Source organism: Strigops habroptila, chromosome 2 (assembly GCF_004027225.2).
Source record: "Strigops habroptila isolate Jane chromosome 2, bStrHab1.2.pri, whole genome shotgun sequence".
NCBI classification, from domain to species: domain Eukaryota; kingdom Metazoa; phylum Chordata; class Aves; order Psittaciformes; family Psittacidae; genus Strigops; species Strigops habroptila.
Window position 1 is genome coordinate 62,106,112 of NC_044278.2, and position 14,536 is coordinate 62,120,647.

General features: G+C 42.0%; 1 protein-coding gene across 2 annotated transcripts in view; it reads left to right on the forward strand.

Moving 5' to 3' along the window:
- The window catches only part of RASA3 (RAS p21 protein activator 3), a 130,716-nt gene that overhangs the window by 43,815 nt on the left and 72,365 nt on the right, over window positions 1-14,536 (forward strand). For both annotated transcript variants that reach the window (XM_030473698.1, XM_030473704.1), the window contains exon 3: window positions 7,765-7,868. In XM_030473698.1, coding sequence (XP_030329558.1) covers window positions 7,765-7,868 — 104 coding nt within the window. The remainder of the gene's footprint in view (window positions 1-7,764; window positions 7,869-14,536) is intronic.

Consider the following 14,536-nt stretch of genomic DNA (forward strand, 5'->3'; position numbering starts at 1 on the left):
CAGTGGACAGCCTGACAAGAATTTTGTGTATTAATTTCCTTTGCTGAACCAACTACTTAGCTTCCCTCCATGAGTAATTTCAAACTTAGAATCACCAAATGGTTTGGGTTGGAAGGGACCTTAAAGACCTAGTTCCAACCTCTCTGCCACGGGCAGGGACACCTTCCACTAGGCCAGGTTGCTCAAAGCCCCATCCAGCCTGGCCTTGAACGCTGCCAGGGATGGGGCAGCCACAGCTTCTCTGGGCAACCTGTGCCAGGGCCTCACTGCCCTCACAGTAAAGAGCTTCTTCCTAATGCCTAGTCTAAATCTACCATCTTTCAGTTTAAGACCATTTTCTCTTGTCACTACATATCCTTGTAAAAAGTCCCTCTCCAGATTCCTTGTAGACCCCTTTAGGTACTGGAAGGCTGCTCAAAGATCTCCCCAGAGACTTCTCTTCTTCAGGCTGAACAAGCCCAGCTCTCTCAGCCTGTCTTCACAGGAGACGTGCTCCAGCCTCTGATCATCTTCATGGCCTCCTCTGCACTCGCTTCAACAGGTCCACATCCTTCTGCTGCTTGGGGCCCCAGAGCTGGATGCAGTACTCCAGGTGGAGCCTCACGAGAGCAGAGTAAAGGGGCAGGATCACCTCCTTCGACCTGCTGGTTACGCTGCTGGTGATGCAGCCCAGCACATGGTTGGCTTTCTGGGCTGCAAGCACACACTGCTGGCTCATGTTGAGCTTCTCTTCAACCAACACTCCCCAACGTCTTTCTCCTCATGACTGCTCTCAATCCAGTCTCTGTTCAGCTTGTATTTGGCTTGGGACCTTGCACTTGGCCTTGTTGAACTTCAGGCTTCACCATCCAGGACTTGTTCCTAGCTACAAATCTTCCCTGAGGATAAACTTTCTCGGCTCATTGGCATTAAGACTGACTTTGCCTTTGCTGCTTGCATCAAATGTTTCCATTCACTTAAAGGGCAGTGTCAGCTGCAACACGAAATCAAGGCAGCTTCTCAAATCATAGGTGAAGAATGGAAGGAATGTGACATCTCTAAATTTGTTTCAAGGATATGAATAAAGGCAAAAACCGTTGTATGCTAAGAATCAAATGGCTGACACTGTGTGCTTTAGAGAGGTGAGCCAAGCGTCTTGAGTCTGTGATTATTTAGTTCTCCACTATTTCACTGAGGAATTTTTCACATGCTAAACATAGTGATCAAAGCCTGAATGAAACAGCAAATGAAGCCAGAGGCACTTTCCCGACCCCCAGTCATCTTTTTGCTAGTCTCCAGTGAAGGTAACAGTCTGCAGTGTGCTTGTGAGTGTATGGTGAAATGTGCTGTAAAATCGTAGTTAAGACTGTGTTGTTTTTAACAAGAGGTTGCTGTGCCTTTGCTCTAGATCAGGTAACAAATTCAATCAGTAGCTCTCAGAACTTTTTCTAAGTAATTCCACTGCCATATTTGATGCTGTTTTTTAATTCTAGGCTTGCTTAAACCCCTTATTTTCCTATGTTTGGAGTTCATGGCTGCATAGCTAAACTTCTCGTGTTCTGATAACATCTTGGATGCAGGCCACTTCTCAGATTTTAAACATGGAGTTGTTTCCCTTAATTGGGCCATTGCCAAAATTAGCTGCTGTATCTGAGTTAGTTCCATTAGCTACTTCCATATTCTTACATTGCCAGCTTCCCTCCTTGAAATAACAGCTTTCCCCAGCCTGGAGGCCTTAAGTAAAAAGGCCTTGAGCTGGATGCTGTAGCATGGTCTGCAGCTTCTGTCCTGCTTGCTCCCAACTTGCTCCTCAGTGTGCTGTCTGTCCCAGGGCCTGCCGTCTTCTGCACTCCACTACGTTTAACTGTGGCTTGAATTCCTGATGTCAGTAGACTTCAATTCAGAAAAACTCCAGGCCTTTAAGGAACAGGGATAAGATGGGTGTGGATACAACTTCAGCCTGGTCAGGGATGTTATTGAAGGCAAGGAGTGTATGGTTGTGTAGGGAAGTAATACAGCTAGGAAGGGCACAAGGAAGGGAAGCAAGACTTAATGGAGGGTGGAGAACGAAGAGAGCCTTGAGACCTAAGGCAGGGTTTATGAATGAGAGCATTTATCCGCATGAAAAGCCACCCATGTGAGAAACAATTGCTGGTGGTGTAGGCTGCTTTGACTGATTAAAAAAAAAAAATAAAAGTAAATGCAGCTGTAATGTGACTTCTGTTGTTTGTATGTGTGTCGTCTTACAGAATATTTTGGGAGGTGACCAGGGGCCAAACGGCTGCTGCTCCAAGTTATCATAATCCCTGTAAGCCTCATTGAGCCAAACCAGCAACTGTCAAGTGAGGATGATAACTATAGCTCTTGTGTCTGTCTCTCCCCTCTGAGCATGGGGTTGAGAAAATACACACTGCTTTATTTTTTCTCTCTGTAGTAGGGGTGGTGGTGGCTATAACACAGCACTGTCCATCTGGGTGTCTCTGCACAAGGACATAAGTAAAAATCTGCCTTCGTCTCAATGGATGTCTGGGAGGCTTAACAGTGGCCATAATTGGTATGTTTGGATTTAGATGTTGCCTTCTGGCCGTATACTTCCCGCTGCGTGTCTTCTGCCAAATCTGTGCTTCAAATATAATACTAGGTATTTTTAATAAACTGTGTAAGGAAGCTACCGTGACATCTGCCAACTTTGGCCCTTACAGAGCCCATCTTACTTGCCCATTGTCTCGTAGCTCTGTGTCTAGTAGGAGACTGAAGTGCATTCAGATTTCTATTTGGCTTGCTGTATCTTCTTTGAATAAACCTTCTCTTCTCTACCCCACTCCCTTTACATACGCTGCAAAGCATAGTATAAAATGTATTAGTCAAGTAGTAGAAAAAGCTTAGTAGTAGAAACAAACAAGTGTACTCCTTTGTACAGACTGATTTTGCTTCCCACTCACATGGTGGTGTGAACTCTGGTCTTTAAGTTCATGCAGCAGGATGAATCCAGTATTTCTAAATGTTTTAAAATAGTCAGAGGATGTGGAGTTGTCTGTGGCATGTTAATAGTCCTTACTTTCAATCACAAAAGCAGTTTAAAAAAAGAAAAAGCTATACACAAAGAATTCTGGTTTGAGGGGTTTCATTATTATTCATCATGCAACTCTTTCACTTCATCCACTGAAGTACTGGTGCCAAAACAAAGACAAAACTGCTTTAGCGAATCCTAAGTATTGAGAAACATGCACGAGCTTTTGCAACACAGCCTGAAACTAAAGAAATGTTTCTACACTGAGATTGGTTTTAAGAAGTCTCTTCCTCTCTGTTAATATTATTGGTGATGATTTCATTAGATGTGTGACAGTATGGAATTAAAGTTGCAAGCATGCCTCTGGATTTTAGTAAAACATGTAAAAGTGAACAAATTTTGAACCTTTTATCGGGGAAGAAGTTCCCATTCATTATGTTTGAAATGAGGATTCTCTTCCTTATTTGCTTTCATTCCGCTTGATCTACACAGTAATTTGTTTCTCTTCTCCTTCCCTGTCTCCTCCTGAAAATACCCATTGCCAAGACACACATTAGAAGAGGTTCAAAAATAGATACCTTGAAATGGGAAAGGCTCTAAGCTGGATAGCTGAGAGTGGAACAGTACCTAAAGGGGACTTTTTGGGTTTGATTCCTTGGTATTCCTGCTCCCGTGAGCATTCAGAACAAGCAAAATTTTTTTTTTTTTGGGAGAATATGCCTGAAGATTCAAATCATTGCACTATTCTTTATGCTTTTACTTGGCTTTTTTGGGGGGGGGGGGGGGGTGTGTGTCTCTTCTGTGACGAGAGCGGTGAGAGCACCCTAAGGGAAGTGTCCTGAGATGGATTGATTAGTGTATGTGTTGGTGGTAGGGGCTGGATAAAAGCTGTGCGGTAAGACCCCCATGCTTCCTGAGGAAAGGACTACCTCTGCTGCTGAGGTAGAGTTTCTCTCATCCAGAGCATAGCAACGTGATGGGTATCTACTGGAAAAGAGAGAAGAAAGGGGTGTGAAGTGAGGGTATGTAGAGTAGAAGACTACAGAGTTGGACCCTTGTGTGTCTGAAAGCTTGGAGCAAGGATTTTAAAATCGGTGCAGTTCTTTCTTTGTAGTTTCTAATCCTGTTGGGAAAACAAGAGACAGTGACTTAGAACAAGCCCCATTTAATAACTCAGAGTAGTTGGTGCCTGCTCACTGGTGTGTGATAGCAAAACTAAAAAGTTAGTAAAACTGTTCTAAACTTAGTAGTCTACTGAAGAAGCTGGGTTTGAAAACACCTTTATATTGAGCTTGGAAGGAGCTGAATTGCATTTACAGTGGAGGCCCACTGTCTCTGTCCTCGCAAGATATTGCCCTCAGCAGTTATGTCCCGTCATATGTTTGAAGTCCAGAAGGAACTGAAATAATGACAACACTGGTCTTGTCCATGCCCTTCCATTGTGCAGGTTGCAAGGTTGGGGAGGGGCGTCTCATTATTTCTCCTCGCCTTTGAATGATTAAAACTTTTCCTGAATGGAATCCACAAGGAAAGCTGAACTCATTTGGTTCAGAAAGATTCCCGAGTTTTCAGCCGGTCTAGTTCTAGTATTTGTTTTGGAGGATCTTGTCAGACTCCTGAGGGCTGTGTAGGCAGATGCTGCTGCTTTTTATTAATTGCTATGTCAAAATAAAAGTACTCACCGAAGCCAAATCAAACTAATTCTGGCTTTTGGGAGAGAGGGGGCACTGAGGGAGGAATTTAGCTGTTCTTTTGGAAAAACTGTTCTGCAGCCCTGGGGCTCACGCTCAAGAGAAGTTAGCTTGGGAAATAAATCATGGGGTTTGACTGCTGCGACCTCTTGCTCTTCAGGTCTGGGTGGGAGACAAAGCGAGTACTGTTCTCTAGAGATACAAGGAGAAAAAGCACACATTGAAGTGGAAGCTGGAAGCTTTTGTGTGGTAACTTTTGATTCTTTCAGAAAGAAGATACTGTTTCTACAGAGCAACACAGGATTGGGGTGAGGGGATATCAGATTTATCTCGATCTGTATCCGTACAGTGAAAACTTTGCTGGCTAATTATCCAGTGTAGAGTGAGTGCACTTGTGTTGGAAATCTGCTTGCTTATATTAATTACGAGTGCAGCGCACCTCAGGGTGTTACCTGAGTGATGAGAGTTGTGAATCTACGAAGGGTACAAGACCTTGGAGGGGGAAAGCCAAGAGCAGAACAAAACTTGGGTTGACTGCGGCTGCAAATAGCGCATCCTGTGCAGAGTACCAGCCAGAGAGCGCTGCTCAGGCTAACAAGCCTTGTGCAGAAAAGTAGTGCCCAGATGTAGTCCCTGCATGGCTAAGTCACCCATCACAGCATTTCTTCCGTTAATCAGTCTCTTTCTGATACCATGTATTGGACGAAGATGCTTTCTCTTGTCCGCTCTGCTTTTCTGAATCTCATGTTTGTTTTGCTGTGGTGTGGTCTTAGTTATCTTCTGCCCCTAACCCCACCCCCGCCAGTGTCAAACATTAATAAGGCACTTTCTAAAGGCCCCAGTTGTTGTCTCTTCTCTGCTCTTTTCTCCAGAATCGGCTAAGCTGAATTAAAGAATTTGCGGTGCAAGTCTCACTTGTATTTACATTGCCTTTAGACTTCCAGTATACTGAAGCTTCCCTTAAATTCTTGACAGAAGATTGGGTGTATCATCCACAGTTCATTAAGTATTGTTTCATGATAGTGAGTAAGTTCATCTGTCATATTCTTCCAGCAGAAAGGACAATTTTATGGCTGAGCAGAGTATTAGGCCTCGGAACGATGCAAGTGTTTTGCATGTGTAATGCACTAGATGTTTGGGCAATGTTTATGCATTTGTGTAGCCCCCTTGGGTTAAGTTTGTGCGTGAAAACTTGCACCAAGTGATGTGTGCAGAATGAGGCCCTCGGGGTCGCCAGCAGAAGCGTGGCTGCTGCGATAGTCACATAGTTCTCAGTTTGGTGGAAGCCACTTGTAGCAAAGAACTCACATATTTTGTGCTTGAAGTGGTGGCTGCCAAATTCTTGATTCCAAATAAAAGAGGACATAACTGAGAGTGCTGTTGGGGGCAGTTGGGACAGTCAAACCAGCTTCCATTTCCAGCTGTTAGATTTTCTCTCCTGCCTTCACAGTAGCAATGACTGAGTGGGGCTCATGCTGGTTGCCATAACTTACAGCTGGATGTGTTTATTTCAGGGAATGGGAAAATGTTTCCAGTGGTGGAAGTTTAACCTGTGGGTATGCCTTGGGCTTCGTTGTTTATCCAGTATGTGTTCTTGCATGTGGCTGTTGGAGTAGTGACTTAAATAATGTTCTTACTGAATACTGAGTGATGTCTCTGGACTTCATAAAATTAATGTGGCATATTCCTTTCAAGCACAGAGTGCTTAGCTAATTTGCATTGCCTGTGTGTTTTGAGTGAGACTTGTCAGCTAGCTCTTGAGGGAATGTGGCAATTCTGGGGGAGTGTATTTTTACTGTAGGCAGAAATACAAGCAAAAATGCACGGTGATGTAAAATATTCTGAAAGAAGCCAAGGGAATGATGTCTCCTGACAAAATGCTGAAAAAAATGAAAGATAATGCAAGGAAATATTAATATTTTTTTATATATGATTTTCTGACATAAAAAGCCTTTAGTAATGATTAAAGCTACAGCACAGTTCTGTCTCCCATTTCTGTGCTTAGCCAAGACAATAAGGAGTTCTGTGTTTAAAAAGGAATTTAAAAAAAAAACCTGCTGGCTTTTGGCCTATTGGAATTAGATTTATTTTTAAGTCTATATCTGCAGTGCTTGCTGTATTTGTCCATATGACTCAAACTGCATCCACTCATGTAGATCTACTGAGGCATGAGTGACTAGGAATGAAAAGTGTGTGTAAAATGGTAGACCTGTCAATGAATAAATAATGTTGATATATGCTTATAGTTCTTAGGAATAAATCCTTACCCATGTAATTGGATAGAGAGAAACTGAAAGGATCGCTATTAGGTGTCTTGAGATTTTCTTTTTCTCCATTTAAATTGGTAGGATCCAGAGAAAGCCCCTGAAGTCTCTAAAGAGCTTTTCATGCTGAGATAGTATTTATTTTTTTTAAATCTGGTCTTACTGTAAAAGAACTTATTCTATACAATTCCAGTGTGCAAAAATAGACAGATATGCAGCACTATCAGGTAACAAGCATCATGCCAGCTCCAAGGCTTAGTTACCATCAGTTGACTGAATCTGAGTTTAAATAAGAAACATTGCAGGGGATGGGGAAAGAGGCAATGGCTGTAGGCATTTTATTTTAAATAAACCAGATCCTTTTAAATAAATATATAACTATATATGCCATGAACCATGCTGTATTTTGCTCATCCAGTTCATGTGTATGCTTTAGTGATCTTTGTCATAGTGGTGTAAGTGTAGTGTGGCAGCAGGGGCCTCTCTCCACCTTTCAGGGCACTTCATCTTAATAGATAAGATACAGTCTTACTTGGTCTCTGCCCTCTTATTTTGGGACATTTATTTTCCAGATAAAAAGAAGTATCTGTTGGGGTTTTTTTCACATGAAGAAATCTTGTTCTGTGGGTGTTTAAGATAGTTAAGAGTCAGTGTGCTAGAAGGCACACATTCATGGGCGGGAAAGACCGTCACAGCCCAGAGTGATGTTCTGGGTGTGAAGTATGAACACACTGGCTCCTCCAGGATACCAAGACTAATTTCTTTTTTTTTTCCCTTGTGTGTGTGTGTGTTTATGTGTATGTTGTTTTTGTTTACCCAGCCCCTTCTATGGAGAAGACTTTTACTGTGAAATTCCTCGGACCTTTCGCCATCTGTCATTTTATATTTTTGACAGAGATGTTTTTCGAAGGGATTCCATCATAGGTATGTGTTCATAAATTATTATTTTCTTTACAGCTTACTTCTCTTGGATTTTAACTGTTAGATCATATGTAGTCTTATGAGTTGGGAGCTTGATAGGACAGTGACAGTTGCACGTGCTGTTCAGGATTGTCCTTTTTTGTCAAGTGACAAAAATGCCTGCAGTATTACATATTAAAAAAGTCTGGCAGGTAAATGCTGTCTGTTGTGATAATAAATGCAGATTGCAGTTTAACCGAAACAGGCAATAAAGCATTGTTTAAATGCTGGCAGCATCATTTGTTAATGCAGTTGTTGGTTTTTTCCCCTAAATGAAAGGCCTTTAGTCTTGCGCTTTTCTAGGCCTCGTTACCCGTACCTGTATGGCTACCCTATGACTACCTTAATGACATGCAGAGTAATACCTACTGGTCATAGGTACCCACAGTACAATGGTGACAGGATTTTATAGAAAGTATCAGAGCAAGCTGTTGCCTACAGAACAGCTCTGTAAGACTTCCAGTGTCTTGACGTGGGCAAGACCTCTGCTTTTCCAGATGTTATTTGCTATGCATTTCACCTGCAGCACATTGCATGACACTCCATTTATCTCTTCAGGGATAAAAGTCTTGTAAAAGCCTAGTTGTTATTGAGGGGAACAGTTTCCACTTTAAGTAATTTTAACTGTTGGATTTTTTTCAGCTTTTCATCTCTTTTGAAGTAAGTCATGTATGACTACCATTTTACTAATTACAGTAGAACATGACTATAGCTGTCAGTGAGGTGTGTATGTTTTGACAGAGCTTCTAGCAAGGAAGTTGTCTGATGCTGAGCAAGAGTTTGTATAACGCTGTAAAATGCACTACGTTAAAGTGCATGGGGTGGTGGTGCAGATCTCTTTGTATGTATCTTTACGTTTGTCATGCAGTCACTAGCTTTTTCATTAATTATGTTTTACATACGAGCTGGGAAACTGGGTCGTCACTCTCCTAACTGAGCTCATGTGTGTACAAGATCTAGCATCCTGGGGAGGAGGGGTTCAGTTTCTGATTTTTGAGTGAGCTTTTGGAAAGCTTTTAGGTCTCTCTAATCTCTATAGTTTCCCCTGGTAACATGAAAGTAATACCTCCTTTCTTTCAACCGATGAGCTTCTCATTGTTTAAATTGTCTCATCTGATCTCCTGTGTGACACCAGTTTTCTGCAGCTGCAGTGACCTATGAACGGGCCATGGACTGGGATTTTTCTTGCTCCCTCTCTTTGAACAAGGGTCTCCAAATACTTAACACAAGCCAGACCCATGAAATTGCAGATAGAGAAGTGTTAATTGTTTCCTTTTCTCCATGTGTCCAAAGTTCCTGTTCTAATAATCAAGGTCTGACATTGGAGGGGAATTCTTCAGGAGCTGCTAGAGTAATCTCATCTTAAAGGTAGTGGGAGCAATTTGTGAAAAGAAGGACTTTGAGAAAAGATGTAGAGACTTTTGGATGCTCAAATTATTGATCAGGTTTCTGTTTTTCACTGCCTTTTCAGGAAAAGACAATGTTGATTTATTTTTTTTCTGTATGCATTGCAGAATCCATAGTTGGCAGACTGCTGTGTTACTATACTGATGTAGCACTAAAAGTCAAAATTCCAGTGTCACCTGCCTACACTGAGATTTTACATATTAGCTGTTGTAGTCTGAGTTTTCCCCTCTTCCGTTCTCTCTTCCCCTCCCTCCTTATCACAGGCATATTTTGAAAAGCATTTCAAAGAATTGGAAGTATGATAAATAGCAATGGAGAGAAGAAGAAAATCCAAAATTATTGTCACTTTGATATCAACTCTGTAAGTTCTGTTCATAATAGGAAAACGTTCTGGAAAGAGAACAGTGCTCTGGAGCAACTGCATGTGGTTATTTTCAGTAGTTCCTATTGACAGGAGTCAGTAGCAGCAAAGCTGAACAGTGAAGTTTTTTTGAAAAAGGGAACTCTTTCATTGGAACTAAGTCTAATATTTAAAAGGAATAGCTGCTTTATGTGTATCTTCAGCTCAGTCTTAAGAGACCTTTTCTTGCAGAGGCGTGAGTAAGGGAGGTTTGGAAGAGGTCCCTACTGAGTAAGTTTGGTCAGAGTAGTGCTAGAATAAGCTTTTTTCCACTGAAGTGCTGAATTCTGCAAATAGAGGCCCTTTGTTTGCATTACAGAGATATCTTGTTATATTATGTCATCATGAGGCACTTCTGCTGAAGAAAATGTGTTTACCCATGTTCATCCAGCAACAAACTTTCTCAGAGAAGGGTGTTGGGGGTTGTGTCTTCCATCCAGGGAGACTAATTTTAAGTTCAGATGTTACTGAGCTTGTGAATTTGCCTGTGTTTCCTGTGTGACCTGGTATGTTTAACACATCTGTTTGCATTGTTTGTTTGGCTGGGTTTGAGGGGGTTTTGAGATGCAGAACAGTGCGTGTGTCGGAACGGTGAGAATTTGGCAAGTGGCTGTTTTTTGGTTGGACTAGCACAGTTCCTTTGGAGTCACTACTTGCCAGAACTTGGTGTTTTAATATTGATTTCCAGGGTGACTGGAGCTCAGAGCAGGAATGTTTTTTGTTTACTCAAATATGAAGTGCAAGTTTGTGATGGTAAATTCCTTAACATCCAAACTGCAGCTCAGTGTGTGACAGATGAGAACGCTCAAGCCACCAAAAGCGGAAGGAGTGGGGGTGAGAAAATGAAAAACAAGAACCCCCTGAAACCTCTGACAGAAACTTCCGAGGAGAACCAGACAAATTCAGAAACTGGGCACATGCAGCAGATACGTTTTGGAACACACTGTAGTATTTTGGCATACAGGATGGGAGGGTTGTGCAGATAAAGATATCTTTGAGTTTGCATATTTGTTTATTACATTTGCATTTTCCTTATTATAATTCGCTAAGTCATCTAGGATTTTGTTAGCTTGAACAATTTGTCTTGGAAGACTCTTGGATGCCAGTTGGAAAGCAAATATAATGAAGGCAAAGCAGAGCTCAGTGGATCTGAAATACGATTTGTCTTTTTTTAGATAAAACGTGGCAAATATACAGTTACCAAGGAAGTAAACTAGTCTAAAGTTGTCTAATTGGTATTGTGTGTCTTGACTCTTACTGGCTAGAGTTTATGTACTGATTTATATAGGGTGTTGAGCTGCATTGAGTGGGAAATGTACTACTGAATGTAATGGTAAATTCCATTTAAAATTAGATCTGTCAGTTTGTTTCCAAGTGATCAAATAGGGGTAGTAGGCTAATTTGATGGAACATGTGTCTGTATAATACCTAGGATAGCTATTTCCATCTAGTTGATACAATGTTAAAAACACTGAGAGATGGGGTTAACTTGAACAACTGTCAGTTGGTACTCCTCCAATTGTAATGGGAAATAAGATATCTCTGGCTGTATGCAGTAGAAGGAATATAAGGATAGTAGTGCTGCTAAATAAGGCAAATATAAATACATGTTCTTTAATGATTAATTTTTGATACTTGGTTTTCAGCTTTTCAGAAACGATTGAGGCAAGCTGTGCCAATACAGTGGAACAGAAGGCTTTTCTCACCCTTTAATACTTGAGCTAGGTTTAGTGAAGAAAACCATCTCCACGGTATGCCCTGAGCTGGTATTCTCCTAGGAACGTAGTGGACAGGTTCATGCTGCCAGGCTGTGACCTTGAACAGTTAAAAAAGCAGAAAATGTGTCACACCAAATGATGTAACACTGTGGTGATGGAAGAGTTAATATCAGATGCCCTTCAGGAAACATGTACACAATTATTTATCCTCTCCTTGATTCACAGATCAGTTGGTTGGTTGTTTGCTTTCACCCCAGCACTTCATTTGTTGGGGTAACAGATGCATGTAACTGACCTGCTAATGTCTATGTTAAGCAGAAACCTGAACTGAACAACGTGCACTCCCTGTGAGGCTCTGAGGGGAAAAAATAAATCCACGGTATCAAATCTTGGCCCCCCCATAATGCACTGGGGAGTAAGTACCTGGAAGGGGCTGGTGATGCAGGGAATGAAGGAGATGGTTGTTCAGTGCAGGCAGCGTGCTCAGGGGCTTGGTGCCTGCTGTAAGGCAGGCAACAGTGACTGCAAGGGTGGGTTTTGGGACTGCTCTCCCATTGCAACCAGCCAAAGGTGGCTATACCACCTTTCTCAAATGTATGGACATTTTAAGGGCCCAGAGAGGAGCTGGCAGAGAATTGATACCAGAGGGGTGGTTGGGTAGGTGGTGTTTTTCAGGTTGTTTTTCTTTTTTTTCTTTCAAACAGGGAGAGTAGAAATTGCTCTGTAAGCTAGGTGAGCCCTTCAGGGTTGTGGCCAGCCGAACTACCCTGGTACAGTCCATGCAATGCTGCAGCTTGCTTCTTTTAAGGAGATAGAAGCTATGTCTTATCCACAGCCTACGTTTCTCTGCCTTATTATCCAAGATAAATACCACAAAGGGAAAAAATGGGTTTCATAAGTGATATTCTTTATATTTGAACTAGTTATTAAAAAACCAAACAAAACTGGGGTCATGAGTATAGTACACCTCAGTACTCTGTGTAGAATGTACCACTGCTGTGCTGGCAGTGTTCTGCCATTATCTCCACCAGTTCTTACCCGTGGTAGCAGATGGTGTAGTAGTGCTTGTGCTTCATGGTGCACTGCGCAGGAGCTGGGAGGGAGCCATTCTGCTGCTTCTAAGGCTCCGAAGCCTCATGTTGCCCCTAATTCTCATCCTTATCTTTCTAATCCTCAGGTAGGGAGATCGCTTGTTTCAGTCTTCTTCTGTGTTATGGGAGAACTGAGTGAATTTGTGCTCACAAACAAGGCAGGCGTCTGGCCCTTCTAGTCTTGCAAAGTTTCTGTACTTTTTTTTGATGACAACCTTTCATACAGATAATTATAAAATTCCAGGTAGCCTGGATTAGCTGCAGTGCTTCTTGGTTGGAGATTTCAACGTAATTAAAGTTTACAAGGCTTTCAAAGCCTAAAATGTTGATTAAAATCAATTCTGACTTTCCAGCTATTGAAAGTTACTCTCCTTGTGCACTTTCATATCAGTTGTTTTTAATAAATTCACTGGTATAGTGTGTCTTTGCACTTAATATACCAGCATGAAGCAACTTCTGAACTAGCTTCCGGGTCCTCTTACTGCCCAATATTGTAGCACATAGGAAGCAAAGTAGTCAGCTCAGAGCTGAGAAATGGTTGAATTAATTGGGCATTTGGGACCTTTTAACATGTGACCCAGACCTAACATTTTGCTATATAAATTAACTATGCTGCAGTCAGTGTTAATGGAGGATGTTGTATTAAACGTACTACATTATATTGCTTCAGCTCACTTGGCAGCAATATGCAAAGTTCTGTGGTTTTCACTGTGCCAGTATTCCAAGATAAAGATAACCTACAGAGAAGATACAAGAGCTCCTGAAACACTGTTTTTAGGGTTCTGTAAGATAACTGTCAGATCATTCTTAAGGTAGAGCCTTGTGCCCTTTTAAAATTACAAACTCCTGTCCTATTGCTGTTTTGACTTCTTTTTTTAGGTAAAGGAATATATCTTCTGCTAATCTAGCATCTGACAAATATTCACATATCTCAGCTGTGAGGTAACCATCCTACAAACTGGCAAATGAATATTAAAAGGTGAGATGTAATCCTCGAACTAGTGCCTAATCCTTTTGTCACCAATAGGTGATCCAGACAGAAGGTAGTCGTGACTGGATGGAGAATGCTTCAGCCAGATTATCAGCTCTGTTAGTCTTTGTATGGGAGTGTTAGACCCTGAATTAGCAAGCCCAGGCATGTCTAGGGACAAGCCAATGCGCTGTATTGACTTGGCAGAGAAGAGTTTCTGAGACTCCAGTGGGGAATGGGCACTGAGGGTGCGGTGCTTCCACAAGCACTTCTCAAGCAGAGAAGCCAGAAATCTCTACCCATCTCTGTTGCGTATTTCTTCCTCTGTGCCCAAGTTATTTACCTTCTGCCATGTTCTGTCTTTGTTGATGTGCAGAAACCATAGAACAGGTCAGTTGAAATTATCTGTGTGTTGAAATGCCAACACCACCCACACATGGCCCCCGAAACTTACTGCTTCTTCCTTTCTCCTCCTCCAGAATGATTATTTTCATGGTTCTCTGTTTTTGAGTTTGAATCCATTTCTTCAACAGTTCCAGTACAGCCTTCTGCAAGGACAGGGGTGCAGGGGTGGAGAAAGTGGGAAGCTCTTAAATCAGTTTGCACCAGGGATCGTAAGTGGATTTTGCACCCTGACAACCATCCAGCCCCTAGGTAGTAACTTCATTCATCCGTGAGCTGGCCAGTAGGTTGTTGGTAGATTGGTTTTTTTCCCTGAAGAGAGATTCACAGCAGGAAAGGGTCAGGTGTGGTGTGTCACATCTTTGTTTTGAACACAGGGCTTAGGGTTTAAATGTGCCAGTGAGGATCTGTTCAGTCTGAACTGGGGGGACATAGGGAAATGGCTGCCATATGGGTGAAAAACATGCAGGAGTTTGTAGGGTTTCCCTACCCTGCCCCAGCCTGGTGAATGTCAGACTTCAGAAAGAAATTAGTTCCAATGAGAAGAATGCTTTTACCTCATTGTTGCTGGTCTTTTTGCTAAGGATCCAACTTTTAAGAATGTAGCTTACCTAAGTTTTGAAATTACACCTTATACTGTTCAG